General features: G+C 42.4%; 2 protein-coding genes across 9 annotated transcripts in view; both read right to left on the bottom strand.

Moving 5' to 3' along the window:
* The window catches only part of chmp1a (charged multivesicular body protein 1A), a 385,704-nt gene that overhangs the window by 121,198 nt on the left and 237,834 nt on the right, over positions 1–26,672 (bottom strand). The gene's annotated exons all lie outside the window — the stretch shown is intronic.
* Positions 943–25,731, bottom strand: phf21ab (PHD finger protein 21Ab). 7 transcript variants are annotated; one of them, XM_044035948.1, is made up of 19 exons: positions 25,376–25,730; positions 20,787–20,826; positions 20,391–20,442; positions 19,311–19,400; positions 18,916–18,948; positions 18,393–18,458; positions 15,109–15,261; positions 12,226–12,462; positions 11,152–11,256; positions 7,874–8,197; positions 7,269–7,418; positions 7,138–7,189; positions 6,971–7,050; positions 6,308–6,368; positions 3,986–4,008; positions 3,169–3,324; positions 2,751–2,826; positions 2,561–2,664; positions 943–1,871 (listed from the first exon to the last, which is right to left on the bottom strand). In XM_044035948.1, the coding sequence occupies exons 3-19, from the start codon at positions 20,430–20,432 to the stop codon at positions 1,065–1,067; spliced, it is 2,559 nt and encodes an 852-aa protein (XP_043891883.1). In that variant the 5' UTR covers positions 20,433–20,442; positions 20,787–20,826; positions 25,376–25,730; the 3' UTR covers positions 943–1,064. The 7 variants fall into 7 exon arrangements, with proteins under 7 accessions (XP_043891883.1, XP_043891881.1, XP_043891882.1 ...); XM_044035946.1 differs by lacking the exon at positions 3,986–4,008 and adding an exon at positions 3,780–3,886; XM_044035947.1 differs by lacking the exon at positions 3,986–4,008 and adding an exon at positions 3,780–3,886 and having other exon boundaries at positions 7,272–7,418; positions 25,376–25,729.

Raw genomic sequence — 26,672 nt, 5'->3', positions numbered from 1 at the left:
AGCCTTGAGAATTGCAATTTGATTAAATTGCAATCTTGTTTTTTTGAATATTTAAATTGTTTTGCAAATAGCTGAGTCGCCCCCTGGTGGCTACCTACGACTTCTGTCCTACTTCCAGGGCTTTACTCTTTAAATACAGTCCACATGTGCATTACCCTACACAATCTTCGACAAGACCTGAAGTTCGTGTACTCTTTCACGTTTGTTTGTTTTCTTCTATCTCTTTAATTCTTTGGGAAACTCCTGACTGTTGATCCAGATTGTCCAGATTGGCTTAAGCAAAACTGGTGGCTGAAAATCTTGCTGTGCGTACTTGGCTTTCAGGAAGTGGGTGTAAATATCTGAGACAGAGGTTGTGTTGGGATTGTTGCCAGATTTGGGAAGGTAATTTCATATTTGAGTCACTATGGCCGGATTATTGCTAATGGTGGACGAGGACAGAGTCCGTTGAACAAAATTAGGTCAAAGTGGGATTTAATTGTTGGTTCCAAAGGAAAGTCATGGGTCGGCTTTAGAAGGTAGGTAGACAGGAGAAGGTTAAGTTTGGGTTAGGTTAGGAAGAGTAAGGTTGTGGGATCGCAGAAGTTCATTGGGACGAGGGGATGAACAGGTTCTTCTCTCTTCTCCATCACAACACTGCTTTTTTAGACCAGTAACCCCTGATAAGATGTTTGGTTCCATGTTCTTGGTTGTCTTCATACCCATGTGAACCCATCTCCCCACCCCTCAGGAGAACACAGGGGCCACTGTAACAGGCACACACTGGTGTGATGATGAATTAAATCTCCCTTTGAACATTCCCACCACTGACGTCTATCAATAATTGGCATGATGACACTGGTGCGTAGGCCGTCCTGTTCCCCAGCTCTGTGGGCCAACGACCTACAACTCCCAGAGCCATGTGACTTGGGCTGTATATCTACCATTGACACAGTCTGACAATACAATGCAAACAAACAACATTTATACAGATTGGCAACTTCAGGGCACCTTAAGGTGCAAGCAAGAGTCTTTTTTTTTTTAATATATATGTTTCAATTCCCCGCAACTCATGAGACATAGCATTACTTTTTATTGTCCAAACTGCTGACAAGAGCTGGCAAAGAATGCTGGGAGGGTTCTGAGGTTTTGCTGTTGTTGGTGTTGCTGCCGTCACTGTCAGTGATCTCCTCCTGTTTCCTCTCCACCGCTGTCTCTGCAGGGTTGACAGCAGCCATCTTGTTCTCAGAGTTGTTGGTGGTGGTGTTGATGGAGCGATCTCCTGCGGGGTTGTGGTCGGGGCAGGACGACTCGGCCGTACCGTTGGTGGTGGCAACAGCCGCGACCGCTGAAGTGGTGGGAACATCAACCACCGAAGCGGTCTCAGACTTGGTCACGACCTCCGACTGCGGTGCGGTCCCTGTGTTAGATCCTCCCCCTGCCCCAGACCCAGCCTTGGCCGCTGCCCCTACACTGGGGCTAGTATCTGCTGCTAGGACTGTGCTGACCTCCCGGACAGGCTGGTCATTGGTGTCTCCTCCTCCTCCTCCTCCTCCTCCACCTGCAGCTGCAGCTGCTGCCTTTGTCTGGGTGCCGTCTGTGTCTGTGACTCCATGCTGCTCTTGTTTGTCATTTCCATCAGTGTTGCTGTTTGCTGAGGAGCTCTCAGTCTTAGTGTTCTCCACAGAGTTGGCTTCTCTCTCGGCTTCAGAGCCGAGCATACTCTCAGCTCTGTCCTGGACCCTGGCACTGATGTCTTTGCCTTCTGTCTCTGCCAGAGCTTGGTTAAAATTGAAGGCTTGGATGAGGCGAATTAGGTGTTTGACTTTGTCCAGGGAAAGCTGCATCTCCTTCTGACGAGCCAGGGTGGTGTTTTTGGTCTCCATGCATTTCTGATGGAAGGAGGACAATAGTGTTTGATTAGATACAAGATGTCAGATGATATGGTAACATTTTAGTTTGTGTCCAGTATCATGTCATCAGACATATTTGTTTATCGTCACGTTAGTTGACAATAAGTCGCTCGTCTGTTGACTCATAGTCTGTTGTCAACACTCTTGCATCTAATTAAAGTGGATGAATGGATTATTGTCTGGATCTACAGACTGAAGAGAACGTCTTTGTTTCTCACAGATCCACATAAACGTCACACAGTCGGCGTTTTGAATGTGTTTTTTGAATGAAAATCAAAAGCGAATTGTATCACAATCGCATCTCCTGTCCAAATAATCGCAATTAGATGTTTATTCAGAATTGTTCAGCCGTAGTCGGAACACAAGCCTGAACCAGCGCTTTACCATTCCATGCCACACCATGCTGTAGCAAAGCACAACCGGGGGTGACCCCGCCTCAACCCTCATAACGTGGTAGAAGATGGATGGATACCGGAAAGCAGAGAAATAGAGCTTTGCGCTGATATACTGGTCATTACGATAGAACGTTGAGACTTCCGCGGAACGAGCGCGTCTAAACGGTTGAATAACTGCCAGATATGGAAAGTGAAAGTTATCTTTGAAAGACGACCTGATTATCACGATGGTCATGAGAGGGTTTAACACAACCACGTGGTGAGCGCTCTTACTGTTATGGAGTTGCTGAGCTGTTTGACTCTCTGCTCCAGCTGCTCTCGCTCCAGTTTCAGTTCTGAACTCCACTTCATCAGCTTCTGTTTCTCCTCTTCTTTAGCTGAAACACGCAGCAGCAGAATAAAAAGGCGTTAATCTCAGCGTCCGTGTCCTGTCCCAGCAGACTTTTCTCTCTTTTGTCGTCACCTTCTTTGTAAGCGATATAGGAATGAACGATAGCCAGGGTTCCGGGCCAGGGAATGGCTTCTTCTTTTTTCAGGATCTGGAGAGAAAAGCTCTTGAGTTGTCACAGAGAGCGAGACTTGGAGGGAAAAAAAAGACTTTGAGGAGGACAAATGTAGCTGCCACCCTGTGGTGAGGCTGAGAAGGGACAAGCAAATGGAGTGGATGGATGTGAGATGCCAATCTTTACTGACAATGAGTGAGACAGAAGCACAAAGAAACAATACTGTATCATGTACATGCTTACAAAGGATTGAACAGTCCTAAAGGTCAGGACAGATTTTACAGTCAAGTACAGTTTGCTGTCCCTGATTGGCCCTTGTCTGGACCGCGGTAAGCCCCTTCCCCCTGTCTCAGGTTCAGTCTCGGCTGCTGCGGTTACCTGATCTTGGCATTTTGGACAGATCCACATGCCTTTAGGAATGGTTTTCAGGGGCGGATCCAGGCAGTCCAGGTGATAAACACGAGAACACGTGTCGCACATGAGCAACTGGCCACTGCGTCTGCACACAGTGCAGAAATCCTCATGGATGTCTCCCTGTGAGGAAGGAATTGGACCAATCAGTTTCCCCACTCAACTCAGCCCCACCCACCATCTGTGGAGAGGCAAGGCAGGGGGAGGCACCGTGATCTGGTTTGGTTTAGTTTACTCTTGGCCTCTTGTTCTGATGTCATAATGGACATGGTGTGTTAATCTCTGGACACTCGGGAGGAGGGGAGGGGGGGGGGATTAGGATGTGTTCTGAGTAGTAGCAGTTATTAATAGATTAATAGATGCTCTGGGCTACAGGACACTGTTCACTTTGTAAGGCTGGATCAAAGTAAAATCAAGTGATGGCTGATGGTTTTCACATGGACACGACAAACTAATGGATGTGTTTGTGGAGGTCTTTGGGTGCAAATGATTGACAGAACTACTGGGCCAATAGGATTGTGTGTGACACGGGGAGTCCAACCCTCTGAGCTTGTCCGTCTCCCCCAATCGTTACTTACATCCCCAGAGCTGGGGCTGGGCAGGGGGAGGGGATGGACGGGGCTGGAGGGGGAGGCCGGGGTGAGGCTGCCCAGCTCCGGGACGCTGCTGTATTTGGGTGGGCGACCTGGATGAAATGAGACAGACAACAAAGACGGAAAACAAAGAAAAAAAAGAAAGATGGAGGGGGGAAAAAAACAAAAACAAAACAGTCTGAATGACATACCTTGGAAAGGGAGTCTTCGTTGGCTAGCATGAGACAGGGGAGCGGTAAGGGGGGGAGGGGGGGAGGAAGAGGAGGAAGAGGAAGAGGAGGAGTCAAAAGCACAGACAGCAGTGTTAGTGCAGGAGATCCGGCTCCGTGCAAGCTGAAGCCGAGCACAAGTACAAACCTTCGACTATGAAGCGCACGACAAACGGACAGGTGTCAGATGTTAACACGCGGGTCGTCACAGGCTGAAGCCACGAACACGCAGGTCACGTGATCCAACCGCGTTCTTTCACCACTTTATACCAAGATACACAGTTTTCAGAAACTAAAACTAGCGCGTAAGGTAAGCACGCACCATGTCTATCGGACCGATAAAAAGATCCGATAAATCAATGACATTGGGGGAATCGTTTTACGCGCTGGTTACGTCATCTATCGCGCCTTACTGGCAGGACCCAAGCCTGACCCGTCGCTGCCTGATCAATAATGAACACGTCTTCACCAGTGTGGTGTTTTTTCTCCGTGTCAGAAGATAATAACAACGTCGCTGTTCAGCGAGGATTCCAACAGGAGGAAAGAAGACGAAAAGTCGTCATCGCGGCTGCTGAAACAACACAGAGTGGCGGCGTCCCTATTCGGCAGGCGTTTGAAAACTGTAAACACGTTTCAAGAGACAGTGAAAAGGTTAAAGCCATTAACGACATAGCACTGGACGATGAGAACCCGGGTTTTTTCTCACGTTAATAACACGTTTGGAGCTACGTTACACGCCCCCCAAGCCTCGCTTCTTCTCTTGTCCCTCCTATAATTCTATAATATCTGTATAATAATCAACTCCACGACTTCATTTACGGTCGACATTTTTTGTTCGTCTTGGTCTATAACACCTTCCCATCAAGTTTTGGGAAATTCGGTGGAGCTCAGTTTTGCCACAATAGGCTCCTCGCACAAACTCGTGGGAGGAGCTGTTTCAGGCCCTGACATTTGTGGCTCTGCGGTGAAACACTGACACAAACACCCACATAAATCCAAACAACGATGGAGAAATGCTGAGTGTTTAGTGGTGTGGAAGGCCACCGTAGCTCCCTGACACGCTCCTCCACCAATTCTTACACATTGGTTTATTATGCTACTTTGTCAACCTACTGTATATTACACACAGTGATCAATCATAAGGCAGAAGAATGTTGTTGCAGAGATAATAATACATCTTTGAAACAAAGACAGAGGACGTGACCTCAGTGCTCGGTCGTAGCTGCAGCCTGTGGACGAAAACTACTCATCATCATCATCATCATCATCATCATCACTGCGACTCTGCTAAAATCTGACACTTGACACTGTGACTAAACACAATTCCAGTTATTATTTAAATTTTTTTGCCTGTTTCTCTTCAAAGTTTAAGGAAAGTGGATGTTGTGCAGAAATGACTCATGTTAATCCTTCAGGATTAGTGGATTACACCGGGAGAAACAGAGGAAGTGGAAGCTCCTGTAATACACTTTTAGTGTTTTTGACACGAGGGCCAATACGCGGTCAAGTCATGTTGAAGTCGTGTTTATCTTGTTCCCGTTAAATTTGAAACGGTCCAATTGTTACAGAGGAACATGTGAGTTAAAAAGAAAAGGACTCGGGTTGTGATGTTTGGTCAGTTTTGAAGTGTGGTTGTTTGAGGTTCTGGTAATAAAAATGTGTAACCACCTAACAAAAGGCTGATAAGTTAATGTCGCTCTATGTCACTGTTGGACAACAAACTGAAGTTTGTAAAGCGCTCACTCACAGGAGCTGCTGCTGCCTCGTGTGGTCACTCCGTGAACAAAGGATTTCAAACACTCAAGTCAGAAAACCACGTGTTCTCTGTGGACTCTGGTGTGGGAGAGTGAGCAGTTTGCAGTCAGATTATGTTGTGAAACACACCACAGACCTTTTGTTAAGTGGCTGAAATCACACAGTGTGTCTCAATATTTCACACAACCACGGAAAAATCTATTTCTTAACAACTAATAATTAACAAAATGACCGCTTGATTGATGTCATCTGGACTGTGATGTGGTTTTTTAGATTTCTGCACCATCATTTCAGTCTTTAGTGAAGCAAACACAGTCATGTTTCTATTCTAGAGCTGGTTCTGACAAACACGATGGAGGAGACAGGAAACAGGAAGAAGCAGGAGGAAGTTGAGGAAGATTAGTCCGTAGCATGTTATTAACACCGAGCAACACTTTCATTCTCACTCTACTCTGTAAGTGTGTGAGTGTCCACCGGCTTCAGTGGAACTACGACACGTTAGGCAGGTTCTGCTGTGGTTGGACCTGCACAGCCGGGTTTCATACGCACCTCTCTTCCTGGTGCCCTGGTGCAGAGGGCTGTTCAGGTAACTCACTGCGCTCTTTTTCCTCTGGAAGGAAAGTAGAAGGACATGGAGTTCCATTAGAACCAATGATTGTATTTTAAAATACACTTTTTGTTGAGCAACGATAGGAGTTCCACTTGCTCCGACTCTTCTGCGCTAACCCTGGCTTTTTGTTTGTGATGCTGACCGTGGGCGGGGCTTAGTAAGCTGCCTGCTGATTGGCTACTGAGTTCTGGAGTGACAGCTCAATGGACTGGAAGTCGGTAACATTGTAGACTTAACTTGCTCAGTAACTGACATCTCTGTGTCTCAGTCTGGTTTCCTGGCTCAGCACTTTTGTCTGTACCTCACTTTGAAAGAAAAACTATCCCTTTAAAAGTCCAGCACGTAGGACTGAAAGACATAATCACCAGAAACTGAACAAATAAGTTACTTTATCACGAGCTGAAAATATAAAGAGAACACATTTGATTCATCCAAGATGTTGTAATAACCAACGTCACCTGTAGAGGCCACTAAATCCTGCAAACTTTATTTTCACTGATGAATTCAAAATAAAGATTTACACTAAATCTGAACTCAGAGAAAACACTTTGACTTTCTGACTGAAACTTTTTGATCTGTGACAGTGTTATTGTGTTTTGTACCTCGGGTTCGAACACGGCTCCGCTGTACACCGGGTTGGCCGTCGTTCGTCTCTTTCGCTCCTGCCTTTTGCTCTGAATCTCTGCAAAAAATGTTTTGAGTTTAAACGAGGAGAGGTGTCTGTGTGTGTGTGTGTGTTTGTGTGTGTGTGTGTTATTTAAACACTCACCCTCCAAGTGGTCGTGTGTTACGAGACCCAGAGACACCATGAAGGCTAGTTTCTACAGGAGGGGGGAAAAGAACGTGATGAGTCATCAGTAGAGTGAAGATGAAGTGGACATACCACGCCGTGTCACTTACTACCTCCGGGTTCTCCTCCTTCTTGGGTCTGGGAGCAGGAGATAGCGGAGGAGTGGAGGTGGTGGTGGTGGTGGTGGAGGAGGAGGAGGAGGAGGACGGGAGGCTGACCACGACCTTCTGCTCGGCTCCGCCTCCCGATTTAACAGTCTGCTGAGGAAGAGGAGGAGGTTTTAGTGTAGTTCTAAAATGAGTAAAATGTCTTATTAAGAGTGCCTGCTCAGCAACGCACACCACTGAGAACTCTGTTTGCATTGCAGAGCAAGCATCAACTTCCCCCACCAAACGTTTTGGCGCGTAACTCCTCCCACAATTTTGAGAAAATGTGCAGTTTGATCTGGAATCGTGTGCTGTGACTTTCTAAGCGCTTTGAGTAACCATTGCGCCAAAAATCGCAAAGAAATGCGAAAAATGATTTCCACATACACAAAAAGATCACAAGCTCGCCTGGAGCCAACAAACAGTGTTGTCATACTTTAACGTAGAGATGTGGTTGAAACTTTAAAGCAGCAAGAAGTAGACATGAGCAAACCTTGCCACAGAATCTTCTAGTTCTGATTATTATTACCAGTATCAATAAGAGTCCTCCCTACACTCCAAACGCTTACCTTGGGCTCAGTGGTCAGGCTGCTGATCTGGATGGGCTGCACCGGAATCGGGTTGGGTATCTGGGTGGGGCTGACGAGGCGAGTGGGCGTGGCAGAGACAGGTGTGGTGATGACGATGCCCGCGAGCGGGGTGGAGCCCGTCTTGCCGCAGGGCTGGCCGTTCACGATGCGGACCTGGTGGATGGGCGCCGCTGAGGGCAGCGCGGACGACAGCTTGGTGGCCAACATGACGGGCCTCTGGAACAGCTGGGGGGCCGCCATCATGGGCGGGGGAGGGGCCGGGGCGATGGGGATGTTGGTGGGCGTGGCCAGTTTGGGCCTGACCTGGCGACGAGAGACAAGGCGATGAGGGAGCGGCGACAGCACGAGTCGACGCGGCTGAAAAATGCCACTGAAGTTCTGCCTCAGTGATGTCATACCACTGAAGTGATGTCATATCACTGACGTGATGTCATATCACTGAGGTTTTTAAAAGCAGTGAGAGACAAATAACTTTCTCCTTTTCATGGTTTCACAGCCATCACACTGATCTCACGGCTGGGGCGAAAAAAACTTTTATATATTTATTTATATATATATATATATATATATATATATATACACACACATATATACATATATACATATATATACATATATACACACACACACACACACATCATGATAAATATCAAATCAATATTTGTGTAAGATACAGGAGACATACAGTATGTGGATATAAAGCTGCACACACTTTGTTTCTCTGGACTCCATGTTTGCACTTTTTTATGCTGTAAAATAAAATGTAATCTACAGTTTATGACCTGTGTTACATGACTTTAAAACACACCTATTTTCCTTTCATTTCGTAACACCCGCTTTATTTCCTTGGCCTTTTAATGTTAAAGGAAGGACATTTTTCACGTGTGTTAGAAACAATGAACCTGACTCTTCTAGAATTCTGCTAGAACACAAATAATTGGGCTTCAAATGGAAGACGTGTTATTCAGGGTCAGGAGAGTTGTCATTCACCCCGTTACGAGTTCATGTAGCATCAAAATAATCCTGCAGACAGTATTTGAAGGTTGAAATCCTACATGGTAGCCATATCTCAGTCCAGGCTCTGGATCCTGTGAAGTGTGCAACAACAGCACACTCAGCAGGAGACTGAAGTCACGCGCTCTACGGTCTAACCCACAAACACAGTGGCCCTTTCTCAATACTTAAGTATACAAGTATGTACTTGCGCACTTGGGAAGTACATACTTGGGAAGTACGCCTGGACTACATACTCACCAAGTATGGGAGTACACAAGTATGATTCTTGATCCTATGATCCTTGTTCTCTGTTGTACTCAATTCCCTTGTAAGCCGCTTTGGATAAAAGTGTCTGCTAAATGACATGTAATGTAATGTAATGTGATGTAATGTGATGTAATGTGTAGTGTGTTGATGAATGAACATGAAATACTTTTAATAAATGCATATATATTGTTATTATTTTCACATTTTAAATATTTAACTTCAAAATATTCAGTACCATGTGGAAAATAGATATATTACAGCAGTACATATATGTATAATATGTGTGTGTATGTATATATATATATATATATATATATATATATATATATATATATATACATACGTGTGTATACACACATACATTCACATATATTTATAGATATATACACATATATATACTTACACATATTTATTTATATATATATACATACATACATATATGTATACATATATATTAAATACATATACAATGACCATGCAACTTATATATAAATCTAAAATTCAAAGTTAATAAATAAAACATTAACAATATACAATCTATGCATGTAATGACAGCGACGTCATGATGTCATCAGGACAGGCCGAGGTAACGCTGCTCTGCGCCGGGCACAGTGAGCACCAGCGTCCGCAGAGGCGGAGCTTATCACCTCCGACAAACGTCGCTGCCAAACTATAAATACGTCAGATCTTCATACACAAACCACATGTTTGAATTCTAAATGACTCATTTCTCGTCTCAAATGATCTTAAAACTGTGTTCCAGGACAGAGAAAGAGGTTTATATTTGTATTATCTGCTGCTATGTTCCACCGAAATGCATTCTGGGATACATGGCTTTCCCAAGTACGAGCGAGAACACTTCCTGGTTTGAGAACCGTCCTCGCTGCTCACGTACTTGAGAATTGGAACAGAATTTGGACTGAGGCTGATGACGTTTTCACAAGTACACACAAGTACACACAAGTATGGATATTGAGAAACGGCCATGGGTCTCTCTTCTTCCTCTCCTTCTACTAAATTCAGTCAGTTCTCCTGCCCCTCAAAGTCTGACTGTTGATTTAAGGTCTAATCTGGTATTTTTACACATATCTGATGCAAAATAAAGACGTTTGAACACAGTCGCGAACTAATAATAGTAGAATTTTGTGATTTTTTTGTGATAATTAGTTTTGATGTATTTTATTTTTGGATTTTTTGATAAAATGATGATATCTAACTAAATCATGAAGTTTCTTTGATTCATTCATTCTTTTTGGGGCATGTTGTTTTAATAAAGTTTTATAAAAAAAGAACAAACTCTCGGGCACAAACGGACGACAAATCCACACTTCACAGGATCCAGACCCTCAACTGGGACACGGCTTGTGTCACTTTCACCACAGTCCGCGTCAATATGATGTGCTAGGAAACCATATGAGCGCCCTCTGCTGAAGAGATACTACTTCATATTTTTTACAGTTTGAATGTGAACTTACATCCCACCTACGAAATAGTATCCAATTTCAAAATAAAGTGTGAGAGTCCTACCGTTCACCAATAATAATATATATAATCAACACAGCAGCAGCTGCTCACTATGACAAACATGTGAGTGGCCAGAGCTTTCAGCCGCACCGCTCACATCAGGCAGACAACACCAACATTTGTCCACTGACGGGGTTAAAACACACCAACAGCCAGGAACACAAAATACCAAGAAGCTGCAGGAAAACAAGCTCCACACACACACACACACACACTCAGGCAGGAAACACCGTCAATAAAAATCCTGTTGGAAAATAAAAACAAAAAAAGCACAACAAGAGGAGAGAGACGTGAAGAGAGCAAACAACAGAGCAAACAATGTTTTAGTGCCACGGAGCAAGGCATGAGTGTTGGCTTGGTGCACTCTTGCCCTCTGCTGGAGGGTGAACGAGTCACCTCAGGTGGGCACACACACGGATCTGGGGGGGAGGGGGTTAGGGGTTTGGAGGCGGGTCTTACAGGGGACGCACCTGTGGCTGAAAGGTGGGCCGAGGCGTCAGTCTAGGAGGAGGGACAAACTGAGGAACTTTGATTGGCTGGGCGGTGGAGGCGGTGGTGGTGGTGGTGGTGGTGGCCTGCACCGGAGACAAAACCACAGCAGGTTGTGGATCTGTGCTGCTCATGTTTGACTGACAGCTCCCATTTCCACTCTCATCAGCCAATCAGCAAGAACATGACCGGAGAAAGTGACGCAGCTTTATCGCAACATAACCTTGTCTGAAGAAAGACGACGACGTACAAATTACAAACTTCCGGGTCAAAGAGCGGGGAGGACATTTTGGCACGTGAGCCGAACAACAAGTCCGACTTCAGTCCGACTAAGCGTACACATGCAGGAGTTATCGGACTATGAATCGCATTATCCAGGTACGTTAGTCTGACTAGGATTTTTAACATTCTGTGCATGATAAATGCACAGAAACAAAGTTAACGTGTGGTCGTACGAGGTACTACACCAACAACCAGCTTGAGACACGGAGGCTCAAGCGGGGACACAAGGAAAAACCGGTTCTGTAACTTTTTAGACGGCATGTTTGTCTCAGAACGCTGTTGTTGTGAAGGGAAGTCGAGCTGGTGCCACACATAAAATGTCCCCCATGGAAAATTCTCTCAGCAAAACGTTCCGACCTCTCAGGAAAAATAAAAAAACTATTTTGACCAATTCTGCGTCAAACAGTTGATTCCATGCTTTACTGCCACGTGCTGAGCTGCTGTGAACACATCACCATGTCATTCTATGTGCTGAACGGTTAATACACTCCGGGTGCAGCAGCTTCTCCCATAAATAAATGAATCCATTCATCCATTCATCCCCACATTCTTTACTGGTTTTCTAAAGAACCCGAGCAGAAGGAACAGACCCACAGAGCTGTGGCTCCTGGTGCTGGTGCCACCACTCACACCACACCACCGCGGTCAACACGCTCGTCTGCACATCACAACACTGATCACACAGTTACACCAGAGGAAGGCGATGATGACATGTGACCCGACCGGGGGCCGGCCGGTGGCGGCGGCAGGCGGCGGCACACGCGTGGACTTACCACCATAGCGTTCTTGGACACCAGCCGCACGGGCTCCAAGCTCTGGTTGGTCAGCTTGCCGGCCACCTGCAGGTTGATGGGGGTGTTCTGCAAGTCGGGTTTGGTGATAGCTGTGGTTACCATAGTGACCGTGGGCGGGCGCTGTGGCAGGACGGCGCCGGGCAGGGCGGGCGTGGCGGCAGCTTTCAGCACCAGAGGTAGAGTCTTTGTGGTGAGGACCGGCGTCACCGTCAGCGTCTGCGGGAGGAAGCCGAGGTTATTTTGTATTATAGTTAAATAACAAACTGTAAAGCAAGTTTACTTGTATACAAGGAAATTCTTAGTGCTTTACAGAAGCAAGTAAATACATTGGAAATTAAAACAAAAACTATTTAAAACATTAAAAAACTATTTAAAACATTAAAAAAAACATTTTAAATCAACAAGACAAAGAATTTTTCATCTGTTCTGTGTTTGCCCTCTTCTGTTGGTCCTCGATGTCAAGATGAAATAAGTCACAGGGCTTACACTCACACTCCAAGACTCGACAAGTGCACTTTTACCCGTTCCCATTTCATCTAATCAGTTCCCCTTTAACTCAGAGAAACACCGAACAGACAAAGCATCTGTTAACTTAAAGGCGACATAGAGCAGGAGCTCCAATTAACGCTGCTTTTGTGTGTGTATCTGCGTCATGACCTCATTTATGAAACCCTAAAGTTTCAGAACAGAAAATAGGGTTTTATTGTTTTTCTGGGCTCTGTGAAGCAGAAAGGCACTTCCGTTTGTTGATGATGTCATCAGGAAACCTCAACACTCCTGGTGCGGGCACTAGTCCGGACACATCCAAAAGAAGAACAACTACTCTGGTTGTAGATGCTGAGATGCAGAGGTGTGTATCTGAGAGCTGACGTGCTAATTACGTCACTTCCAGGTACCTGGCCAATCACAGGACAGTGGAAAAGCTCTCATTAGCTGGCCAATCACAACACAGTCCGCGTTCTGGGGGTGTGGTTTTGGTCTGAAACAGCGCGGCTGACGAGAGCGTCAGTGAGGAGATATTTTGATCGGCTCGTTTGTTAATATAAGTTAATATATGCAAGTAGACCTCCATAACTAACATATATGTGTGACCATGAAAACAAGTTAATATATGGAAGTAGACCTCCATAACTAACATATGTGTGACCATGAAAACAAGTTAATATATGTAAGTAGACCTCCATAACTAACATATATATGTGACCGTGAAAACAAGTTAATATATGTAAGTAGACCTCCATAACTAACATATATGTGACCGTGAAAACAAGTTAATATATGTAAGTAGACCTCCATAACTAACATATATATGTGACCATGAAAACAAGTTAATATATGTAAGTAGACCTCCATAACTAAACATATATGTGACCATGAAAACAAGTTAATATATGTAAGTAGACCTCCATAACTAACATATATGTGACCATGAAAACAAGTTAATATATGTAAGTAGACCTCCATAACTAACATATATGTGTGACCATGAAAACAAGTTAATATATGTAAGTAGACCTCCATAACTAACATATACCATTTAATATATTTAAGTAGACCTCCATAACTAACATATATGTGTGACCATGAAAACAAGTTAATATATGTAAGTAGACCTCCATAACTAACATATATGTGACCATGAAAACAAGTTAATATATGTAAGTAGACCTCCATAACTAACATATATGTGTGACCATGAAAACAAGTTAATATATGTAAGTAGACCTCCATAACTATATATGTGACCATGAAAACAAGTTAATATATGTAAGTAGACCTCCATAACTAACATATATGTGACCATGAAAACAAGTTAATATATGTAAGTAGACCTCCATAACTAACATATATGTGTGACCAAAACAAGTTAATATATGTAAGTAGACCTCCATAACTAACATATATGTGTGACCATAAAACAAGTTAATATATGTAAGTAGACCTCCATAACTAACATATATGTGACTGAAAACAAGTTAATATATGTAAGTAGACCTCCATAACTAACATATATGTGTGACCATGAAAACAAGTTAATATATGTAAGTAGACCTCCATAACTAACATATATGTGTGACCATGAAAAGTTAATATATGTAAGTAGACCTCCATAACTAACATATATGTGTGACCATGAAAATTAATATATGTAGACCTCCATAACTAACATATATGTGTGACCATGAAAACAAGTTAATATATGTAAGTAGACCTCCATACTAACATATATATGTGACCATGAAAACAAGTTAATATATGTAAGTAGACCTCCATAACTAACATATATGTGTGACCATGAAAACAAGTTAATATATGTAAGTAGACCTCCATAACTAACATATATGTGTGACCATGAAAACAAGTTAATATATGTAAGTAGACCTCCATAACTAACATATATGTGTATGTGTGACCATGAAAACAAGTTAATATATGTAAGTAGACCTCCATAACTAACATATATATGTGACCATGAAGTTAATATATGTAAGTAGACCTCCATAACTAACATATATGTGACCATGAAAACAAGTTAATATATGTAAGTAGACCTCCATAACTAACATATATGTGTGACCATGAAAACAAGTTAATATATGTAAGTAGACCTCCATAACTAACATATATGTGTGACCATGTGTAACAATTCGAAATGAAGAAAAAACAAAAAGTTCTATTTCGACCATCAGATTTTGCGTGTTAAGTTTCTTCTCTCCGGCTTCCTGCAACAGTGTGAGTGAAATTACTGTAATAACCACAACCACACTGATGTGCAAGTTCTCATCGTTCAGCAACCCCTGGAATTGTGTTTTGGTTTTTTGTGTGTGTGTGTGTGTGTGTGTGTGTGCGTGGTTGTCCGACCTGCTGCAGTCCTCCAGTTATCTGCTGGCTCTGCAGCAGGTTGGCCGGCTTGATGTCGCCCCCTGCTGGAGGAGTTTGGAGCTGCAGCTGCAGCTTGGCCTCGGGCTCCTGCTTCACCAGCAGCTCCTTCCTCAGCTGCTCCACCACCTTTTTCTGGTGACAAGGAGAGAAAACCAAGGGAATTAACCTTTCATGTGATTTTTGTTTTCTTTAGAAAAACACTGCAGTTATACACGCATGTGTTACATTTGAAATCTGAACAGTATAAAACATAATTGTGCATATGTTTCACAAATACCTATCGTGTGTGTGTGTATATATATATATACATATATATATATATACATACATATATATACACACATACACACACACACATACACGATAGGGTGATAAAAATCAATATCCCGATATTTTTGGGGATTTAGCCGATAACGACATTTTTCAATCCTCAAAAATGTGTTAGTAAAGCAAGGCCTGTTGTACCAGCTGCTCTTGTTCATAGTTTATTAGATGTTAATGATAATATTGACAAAAAAACAACAAGAAAAACAGTTTTATTTATGAGCTTTAACTTACTTTATAAAATATTACGACCAACAAAACTATCATGAGAGCATTTTTAACTAATGTAAACAATACTCATCATATTTGAAGTACAGGGCATTAACATGAGAATGTGGACACACATTTAACTGCTGCCAAAGTCTCTGAGTGTCTTTTCTTGTGGGTGCGTGAGCTGGCCGCTCGTGGTCGACCGCTGACTGCCCAAGCTTTTCATATTCTTCATATTCTGTGCGCTGGTTCATTCACAGATGGATGAAACTAATTCACTCAAAGTCAAACCACCTCCATGTGAGTGAGGAGGATCCACGGTTAGCTATTAAATTTAACCACGTCGACTCTGAGGCTGCTTGAGTTTGTGTTTTGTCTCTCACTCATGTTTAACTTCAGTCATACATGCAGCGACGTCAGCTTGCTGTTGTGAAGCGTGGACATGGCGTGTGTTCTCAATGCTCATGTGCCGCAGTCTGTCCTACGAGGCTCCATCATGCAGTGAATGTGTGGCCTCTCAAAAAGACCTGTTTTGATTGGTTCTTGCAAAATGATTCCAACCTACTCGATATTGTGATTTCATCACAACAATTAAGATACTATCGTAGACGATGTATATCACACAACCCCTATGACATGATACTACTTTGCCCAGGGGGCGCTCATGGCACAGTCTGTGCCTCATGAAAAGAACTATCCCTTTAATCTACAACATCCAGTCAGTGAGTCAGTCAGTCTGTGAGTGAGTGAGTGAGTAAGTGAATGAGTGAGTAGTCTTCATATGTAACACCACACATACTCATCAGTGCTCCTGAAAATGTTAATGATCAATAATCATCACAATCAGCGGATCCACATCACAATAGACTCAAAAGAGGACTGGAGATAATCACACGCACACGCACACGCACACCCGACACTGACTGATAAATCCCATCTGTTGCTTAGCAACACTTGACTCTGGAGCTGCAGCGACACAGAGAAGAATCAGACTGAGCAGAGCTGCAGTCAGGGAACAGGGACCTTTAAAGGAGCAGTTCACACAAAACACAAACCAGCTGCTTTTTGACTCATAAATAAAAACATGTGGATTTAAAAAAAAAAAAAAGGGGGGGATGTCATGTTCTAAGGGCAATAAGAGTGATTTGTGAGGTCACTGTGACCTTTACCAGTTTCAACCTGTGAATCCAAGTTTAAGTCTGTACAGAAAAGAACATATGTGAACACACACACACACACACACACACACACACACACAGGGTCAAGTGTGTTTTCTACACGACACAAACATGTAAACTAATGACGTGTAAAGCAGTTGTGAATCATTAAAAAGATTTGTTCACAGTATCAGACAGACGTCGGCTCAGTTCACTTAGAACCTCATCAGAGCAGGAACTAAAAAAAAAACACCAGGAACTATCACTGATGGAAAAACAAAAACAAGGAAACATGCCAAGTGAAAAAGCGCCACAAGATGGCTGCCAAGTTACAGGACGGAATTTAGAATCTAAACCTGCACCACCTCACAAATTCCAAAGTGTCCCATTAAGTTCTATTTGAGCTGCAGTGACGGGAAAGATTGATGAAAAATAATCTGAGCGCACGCACACACACACACACACACACAGCTGTCTTATCAAGGACCAAAGTGTTAATCCTCACATTAAACACAACCACAGCTCTAAACTTAACCAGCTCCTTCACAAACTACATTTTGCCTAACTCGGACCAGGTTTTGTTCTCTAAGAGGACTAGTGGACTAATGTTTCAAATCAAGTATTTTGAAAAGAAAAAATATCACTGACATGATCGACTGATGGTCCAAATATTTGTGTGTGTGCGTGCATGTGTGCGTTTGTATGTGTGTGTGTGTGTGTGGTTCTGAGTCGTGTCGTCGTACCTGTTTCTCGCTCAGCGCTGTGTGTGTGTATGTGTGCGTGTGTGCGTGTGTGGTTCTGCGTGGTGTCGTCATTACCTGTTTCGCTCAGCGCTGTGTGTGTGTGTGTGTGTGTGTGTGTGTGTGTGGTTGTACCTGTTTCGCTCAGCGCTGTGTGTGTGTGTGTATGCGTGTGTGGTGTGGTTCTGCGTGGTGTGTCATTACCTGTTTCTCGATCAGCGCTGTGTGTGTGTATGTGTGTGTGTGTCGCGTGTGCGTGTGTGCGTGTGTGGTTCTGCGTGGTACCTGTTTCTCAGCGCTGTGTGTGTGTGTGTGTGTGTGTGTGTGTGTGTGTGTGTGTGTGTGTGTGTGTGTGTGTGTGGTGTGTACCTGTTTCTGCTCAGCGCTGTGTGTGTGTGTATGTGTGTGTGCGTGTGTGTGTGGTTCTGCGTGGTATCGTTACCTGTTTCTCGCTCAGCGCTGTGTGTGTGTGTGTGTGTGTGTGTATGTGTGTGTGCGTGTGTGTGTGTGGTTCTGCGTGGTGTGCGTACCTGTTTCTCGCTCAGCGCTGTGTGTGTGTGTGTGTGTGTGCGTGTGTGTTCTGCGTGGTATGCGTCGTACCTGTTTCTTGCTCAGCGCTGTGTGTGTGTGTATGTGTGTGTGTGTATGCGTCGCGTGGTTCTGCGTGGTGTCGTGGTACCTGTTTCTTGCTCAGCGCTGTGTGTGTGTGTATGTGTGTGTCGTGTGTGCGTGTGTGGTTCTCGTGGTATTTGTCGTACCTGTTTCGCTCAGCGCTGTGTGTGTATGTGTGTGTGCGTGTGTGCGTGTGTGGTTCTGCGTGGTGTCGTCGTACCTGTTTCTCGCTCAGCGCTGTGATCTTTGCCTGAAGTTCGTGCAGCTGCTTCTTCAGATCTGCGTTCTGAAACACAGTGGCTCTGTCAGCACATTTGCACACACAGTCCACTCAAGAGTTCCACTCAACAAACATCAAACGATCAACTGCTCCACTCTAACGTGACTAAAGCCCCGCCCCCATGTGAGAAGATAATTGGTCCTTCCGACAATCGTGGGTGGCCTCCGATCTGAGGCTGATTTGAACAGATTATCAGGCTAGATTATCCTGTAAATGAGACGTGATATTTTTTTACGGGTTAAATGCAGAGAAGGGATTTCCCCTGCGGGACTGATTTAATTTATTAATTTAATTTATATTCTGAAGTTTTTGTGAGATCTCGAATCCCCAGAATCATCTGGGGAGTCTCGACTGGATTGTTTAATCTGTGCTTTCTGAGGATTAGAAGAAGCAGAAAGTGGCTTGTGTCTGTGGTTTTTAAAATCAAGTCAATCCTCTGGTGTGGGGACAGATGCTGGTTTACCTGAGGATCCTGCTTCATCTGAGCAACCAGTTTCTGTGGAGGAAGAAAAATAAAGATGAATACAGACACCACTGACACCTGCTGGTCACCACTGAGAACTACAACCAGATGACTGCACCTGTTCAGTCAGGAACAACAACAACAACAACAACGACGACGACAACGATGACAACGACGACACAGACCTCAGGGCTTCATTTGGAAATCAGGAGGATTCACAGTGTTTTCTATGTCCATGGTTCACAAACTGCGGTCGGTGTACCGCCAGTGGTACGCAAGTTTCCTACCACTGTATTTTAGCGTTTTTACTGAGAGATCACTATTTCCTCAGCTGGTACTTGGTATGGTCTCGTATAAACAGACTGGATGGACTGTGTGTCTTTGATGAAGCTCACCTGATGGATCTGGATCTCCACCTTCAGAGCCTCCTGTAACGTCTGTAATTCCATCATGGATCCAGTCAGTCTGTCAGCCGATCGATCAGCCTGGAGAACACACACACACACACACACACACACACACACACACAGGTCTTAATGATCATTAAAAGTCATTAAAGCTACAGTATTAGTGCTCCCGCGGCAGGATCGACCAGACAAGCTTGTGGTGAAAAAAAGGATATAAGACACTATATTTCACATTCTTTTAGCCTCTGAATATATTGAAATAACAGTAACTAACTATTATTAATATTATTGCAAAGTAAATACAAACACACACTAAAAGAAAATACCAAAATATGAATGAAAAGAACGTTATCCTCCTGTAACCATGCAGTTCTTATGAGTAGTATTTCAATTCAGCAGTAGTAGAAAAGTGTGATTTTGATAATAATTTCGTATTAAAAGAGTGAACCTGGACTTTTAATTAGAATTTTTTTTTTTAAAACACTGTACAGTGCAACTGGTTTACAGTACGTTATCAGATATCAATGTATACAGATGCATATGTCCGATTAATAGGTCTCTGAAACATAGCTGCGAGGAGGTGGGCTTTCAAACGTGATCTGATCTGAGTGTTTTATTTTGAAAACTGGTTTATGTCGATGTCCTTAAAAATCCGCTTGACTGCAAGCTTTAAACCCAAATTCCCTTTGTAATCCAGGCGTTAAAATTCAGCGTCAGATAGTTTGACTACAGAGGAACGAGTGTCGGACAACCCCTTAATAAAGGTCTTTTAATAAAGTAAGAAGTAAGTAGTCCCCGAGTATCGTAACGGCTGCTTCGTAGAGTTGCACGACAACGAACACTCCCACAGACCCCGAGCACTTCTGTTATTGGATATGCTTGTGTTTTGGGATTTGTGTGTTTTTGCAGCGTGTTTCTCCTCCTGCATGTGTTCTGTTCCTTTCTGCAGATCATTTTTCTTTTTCATTTTAACTGCAGCATCTATATAATACCATTTGTCCCTGTTATTAAATATCATGTGACATGTGTTTTTGCCAGATTCAGTGATAAATAAAGTTTGTTTTTTACCTTAACAGCGTGTCCAGTAGGAAAACCATCCAACTGAAGCATTAAAGTGCCGCTGGAAAGAAAACAAAAACACTTTTGTTTACGCCGGGGTTATTTATATACTTTATAACCCACATTAACTTCATTACACACACAAGAGAAACTTTCACTCCACTTTATCATGTCGTGTATATTTTTTATTATTAATAATTTGCTTTACATTCAAAATGACATTAAACCTTTATATTAATGTAGAACTACTGTGGTAAATTCAAATGTATTCATCATTGTTTTGTTTTTTTAAATAAATCAATTGAATGTCATTTTTATAACTAGCTTCTAATTCATTTCATGTCAAATTTTCATTTAAAAAAGTAGACATGTAATTATAATATATATTAGTTTTTCAGGACTCACCACCTGGCTGTGGGACTGGACTCCACCCCTCTGTGCTGCCCTGAAAACATAACAAACACACACTCCGTTACAAACCCTGTTACCAAGAACAAGTGCCGTCACTTATAAAGTCATTATAGCTGGTTATTTATCCTGATAACTGTAAATAACTGTGCTACATGCAGTACTGTTACTGTGCTACTACAACTACATGAAGTACTGTTACTGTGCTACTACAACTACATACATTAGAGCTGCAACTAACGATTATTTTCATAATCAATTAATCTGTCGATTAATTTCTCGATTGACCGATTATTCATTTGGTCATTTGGTGTTCGTCAAACCTGGAAATGATGATGTTCTCGAATGTCTTGTTTTGTCCACAAACCACAATGATCAACTTTTAATGATTTCTTTGTTATCCAGAGCAAAGAAATTAAGAAAATATTCACATCTAAGAATCTTAAACAATAGGAAATCTTGTTTTAATCATGGGAAAAGCTTCAAACCGATTAATCGATTATCAAAATAGTTGTCGATTAATTTAGTAATCGATTAATAATCGATTGTTTCAGCTCTATAATAAAAGGTAATGATGATCATGAGTATTTTCACACTGCAGTACTTATACTTCACTAACACTTTTCTTTAGTTATTGTAAACATAGTCATTTAAAGTGACTGCTGTTCAGTTACTACAAACTACAGCTTGAACAAATACACTTGACCTTTGACAAGTACATTTGAAGGAACTACTACCTGAGTGGGGAAACACATCAGATCTGAACAGTTGAACACAGAGTACCTCAAAACTACTGCACTACAATGGTAATATGTTTCAGCTACTGCAAAGTGACTAAATACATGCAGTGACAACATGTAAGTAGTATCACAACAGGGAAACATTGAAGTACGAGAACCCTTAAAAATGCACTTCCAGAGCCCAGTACTACCACTACAACCACTAATACTACAATTAACTCGCTAACTACAGATACTATGATAGTACAATCATCTCCACTACTTAAAATTGCAAATAACTACAATACTGCAATTAATTCAAGTACTGCCACCAAAACTACAACTTTATCCACTACTGCACTTACAATTAACTTTATTACAATTGATAAAATAGACTCCACTTCTACTGCCAATTTTATAATACAAATAAAACTACTACAAACAACACCTCTACTTCCACTACAATTAACTCCACTTTTACCACTACTACAACTTCTACTACCACCAGCAACAGCACTAGTGTGGGAAGCTGTTTATTAATTGCAGTAACTGCGCTCCTTGTTAACTCCACTACTGCCAAAATTACTACAATTACCTCCACTACTTCTACCGAGACAACAATCCACTCAACTACGATTACAAATAACTACACAAACAATTGCAAAATACTACAGTCCACTATTACTACTTCAGCCGACAACTACTACAATCAAAGTATGACAGTTACCTCAACTCCTACTAAAAATCTACTTTACTACTAGTAGTAAAGTGAACTCAGCTACTACTGAGATTGCAATTCACTACAATACTACCACTAACACTACAAGTAACTCCACTACTGCCACTATTACTGCAATTAACTCAATTACTGCCACTAATAAAACAATTATCTCCACTACTACCATTACAAATAACTTCACTACTGTCAATATTACAATACAACATTAACTACAAGTACGGTACATTCAAGTCCTCTACATCTAAATTAGCTTAAATATTACTACTACAATGACCTCCTATACTTACACCTATATTACAATTAACACTACAACAACAACAAATACTACTACTACGAGCAGCAGCACTGGTGTGTGAAGCTGTCTGAAGTTTTCTGGCTGAACTTCCATCAGCAGCAGTTTCACATGCTGCAGCAAAAATAAAACAGAAAAAAGCTAAAATGGAGGTTTTTCAAGATGAAAGGGGAAAAAATCAAAGTTTTCTGTTTCCACAGAAGAGGAAAAGTGTGAGGGTTTTTTTTGTTGTTGTTTCAACGGTTGATGTGAGTGTTCTATAACCGCCTTATTCATCCTTGTGACCGTCAGCTTTAAAAGCAGTTTATTCAACTCCTGAGTTTTAAAAATAAACATGAACAGACCATGTGTCTGAACAGACAAGTGGAGAGTGTTAGCAGTGGCCAATACTACAACTAACTACCACTAAAACTGCAATTAACTCGTTTACAACAACAATGAACTCCACTAACAATGACAAAATACTACATTCTACAATTACTACCTCTACATTTAACTCTATTACTACCAAAATGACAACAGTTAACTCCACTACTACTTCACAACTTGTACTATTAAAATTACAAACAACTCTGATACTACCACTAACACAACAATTAACTCCACTACTACAACTATCCACCCAACCTCAATTACAGTTAACTCTACAACTGACCGGACTGCTGCTGCTGGTGTCTATACTACCACTACTACTACAACTCCAATTAACTCCACTAACAATAACAAAATATTACATCCCAGTATTACTACTTTAACTGACTACTACTACTGTTAACTCTATTACTGCCAAAAATACTACAATACTACCATAATACTGGTAACACTAAAATTAACTCTACTAGTACCACTAGCATAACAATCATATTCACTACTACAACAATTAACCCAACTTCACTTACAAGTAACTCCACTACTAGAAGCTCAAGCACTGATTCAACTGTCTGCTACGACTGAAATTGCAATTAGCTTAACTACAACTAATATGATTATTAACTTCTCAACTACAACTTGCACTACAATCAAATTCTCTACTACCACACATACTGCAATTAACTCCACTGCTACCACCAATACTAGAAATACATCTGTACCACCACTAATACAACAATAAACATCCCAACTACTAAAATTAAGTCCACCAACAATAATACTACAATTAATACTATTACCACTTCTAGTCAACTTGACGACTACTACCACTAATAGTACAATTAACCCCACTACTACAACTGATACTACAGTCAAGTTCTCTACTACCACACATACTGCAATTAACTCCACTGCTACCACCAATACTAAAAATACATCTTTACTACCACTAATACAACAATAAACATCCCAACTACTAAAATTAAGTCCACTAACAATAATACTGCTTCTACAGTTACCTTGACAACTAATACTAGTTACTACTACCATTAGTATTGCAACCAACTCCACTACTACCACTAATACTACAATTAACGTCAGTACAACCACTAACAATTGACTACTAGAACTACAACTAGTATTAGTTGATGCCAACACTACCACTAATACTACAACTACATTTCTATCACTAACAACAAGAAAAAACACAACTACTTAAATTAAGTCCACTAAAAAGAATACTATGATAAATATTATTAGTCCTTCTACAGTTACCTTGACAACTACTGCTAGTTTTAGTTAACTAAATCCTCTACGACCACTGATAGTACAATTAACTCCAGTACTACCACCCACATTAATAACACAATTAACACTATTACTGCTTCTACAGTTACCGTGACAACTACAACTAGTTAACGCCACTACTATTAACAATGGCACGGTTGCCTCCACTACTACTCTCAAGTACACTATGTTCAGTAATACTAGTACAACGACTACCACCGTTAACCAGGAAAACTAGTACTCCCTCTCCCAGCAGCAGGACCACAGCTCACCGAGCACCGGTTAATTGCAGTAATTGCTCCCCGGGTGGGACGTGAAGTTTTCTGGCTAAACTTCCATCGGCGGCAGCCTCACATGCTGCAGCAAAGAGGCCCGAAAAGACGACAAATGAAGCTAAAATGGAGGTTTTCAAGATGAAAGCCGCCAAGTGTTTCTGTCTCCACACAAGACGAAGAACAAGAAGAAGAAAAACAGTGGAAAAGTGTGTGGTTTTGTTTTTGTGTGTGTATGTGTGTGTGTGTGTGTGTTCCAACGGTCGATGGGAATGTTTTATAACCGCCGTATTAACCTGCTGCTCGGTCAGCTTTAACATCACAAAATCAAGTCATGAGTTGTTTATAAAATTAAAATACAATAAACGTGTACAGACTGTGTGTCTGTGCCGACATTGATGAGGGGGACGGGGGGGACGGGGACGCCACCGAGAACAAGTGGAGAACGTTAGCTGTAGCCGCTAATGCTAACCCTCCTGTTAGCCGCGCTGGCTAACGCAGCCACGCTTATAACTTAACGCCAAAGATGAATAATAATCGCGGGCCGCGGTGTGTGAGGAGGGGGGAGGCAGGGACACACAAAACACACACGGGAAGAGTCTGAAAAGACGCCATCTTTCAACAATTATGACAAGGAGCGGGCGTCGCTGGCTCTAAGTTCCATCGGCCCCTTGTCCTCCAGAACATCAACTCCTAGAATAAGAAGCAGCGAGAGGGAGAGGGGGAGAGGGAGAGAGCGGCGCTGGACGCAGACAAACACCGGCCGCCTGCTTCACACACACCTGCACACACACACACCCTGACAGCCCGGCACACAGACACCGCGGGCCACAGCTCAACTTTGACTACAAAGAAAATCAAAGTTATGAAATTTAGAAAAAAGAAAAAAAGCCCCAGTGTGCACTTACTCAGCAGCAGTCCTCCTCTGGATTAATTAAATATATATCTGTGTAAGAAGCCGATCCACGGTGAAAGAGCAGCGTACGAAGAGCACGGCCGCCTCCTGCCCGCACCGCTCTGTCCGGCCGCCGGATTTGATGTTTGGTTGGAGTAAAAAATGTGTAAAAACAGAGAAACAGAAGCTACAAAACAAGAAGAACTCTTCTTCAATCTCATTCAGCTCGGCCGCAGCACAGCACAGATCCCTGCGCTCCGGAGCAGGAGGAAGGGACACAAAAACTACTCCACCGTCCCGCTCAGGCTCCTTTGTCCGCCACGAAACGCTCGATGTCGGCGCCCGTGTTTGTGAAAGTTGGTCAAATGAGGCCGATCGGCGACGCAGGGTGACGGGAAAATGTGTTAGAGAAGCGGACTACTTTTTGTGTCGGTGCGGCGAATTTATTTCACTTTGCCTAAGGAACGGCGGTGCTACGACTCCCATTGCCTAGGGAAAAAACCCGGATGTAAACTCAGTGAAACTCTATGGAGAGAAAGTCAGCGCTCACACACACACACACACATACGTTTGCGCTGCTATTCTTATTAGGACTCTCAAATCAAAACATTAGCCATAACTAGTTAAGCCTTTAACCTAGTACTATTAATCCTGACTTTAACCAGTTCCTCAGAAATGAGGTAGAACCTCCGTAGGACCCGGTTTTGGTCTCCATGAGCACTACTGGTCCTCACAAAGTCAGGGATTTCAATCACATACACACATTCTTGTACAGTGTGCTTAGTGAGGACACTCATAGACATAATTACTTTCCTAGCTACTTAACCTGTTCTTAACCATAACTAGTTGAACCATTAACCTAGTACAATTACTTCCAGAAATGAGGTTCTGTTTTTTCAGGACCTGGTTTTGGTCCCTGTGAGGCCTACTGGTCCTCACAAAGTCAATGATTTCAATCATACATTCCTGTACAGCATTTTTTAGTGAGGAAAACCATAGACATAATGACTTTTCTACTTAACCTGCCTTTAACCATAACTAAACTAAACCCATAACCTAGCGCAATTCATCCTGACGTTAACCAATCTCTCAGAAATGAGGTAGAACCTCAGTAGGTCTGGGTTTTGGTCTCCATGAGGCCTACTGGTCCTCACAGTCAGTGATTTTAATCACACACATTCTTGTACAGTATTCTTAACTACTAACCTTGCCTTAACCACCACAACTAAATACCTAAAACTAACCCTTAACCTAAACTTAATCTAACCATAACACTAAAACCAAGTCTAAACCCTGAAACCCCTTTAAAG

This window comes from Solea senegalensis, linkage group LG10, assembly GCF_019176455.1.
Source record: "Solea senegalensis isolate Sse05_10M linkage group LG10, IFAPA_SoseM_1, whole genome shotgun sequence".
Taxonomy (NCBI): domain Eukaryota; kingdom Metazoa; phylum Chordata; class Actinopteri; order Pleuronectiformes; family Soleidae; genus Solea; species Solea senegalensis.
This window is presented reverse-complemented; position numbering and strand designations above follow the sequence as displayed.

Excerpts from the sequence above, each read along its gene's own strand:
- phf21ab (XM_044035946.1), bottom strand. The coding sequence starts at position 20,432 with ATGCTTCAGTTGGATGGTTTTCCTACTGGACACGCTGTTAAG. Across the intron at positions 11,257-12,225 it reads TGTCCAAGAACGCTATGGTG|GCCACCACCACCACCACCAC; the intron begins GTAAGTCCACGC and ends TCTCCGGTGCAG. Across the intron at positions 1,872-2,560 it reads AGCTCAGCAACTCCATAACA|AAATGCATGGAGACCAAAAA; the intron begins GTAAGAGCGCTC and ends TCCTTCCATCAG.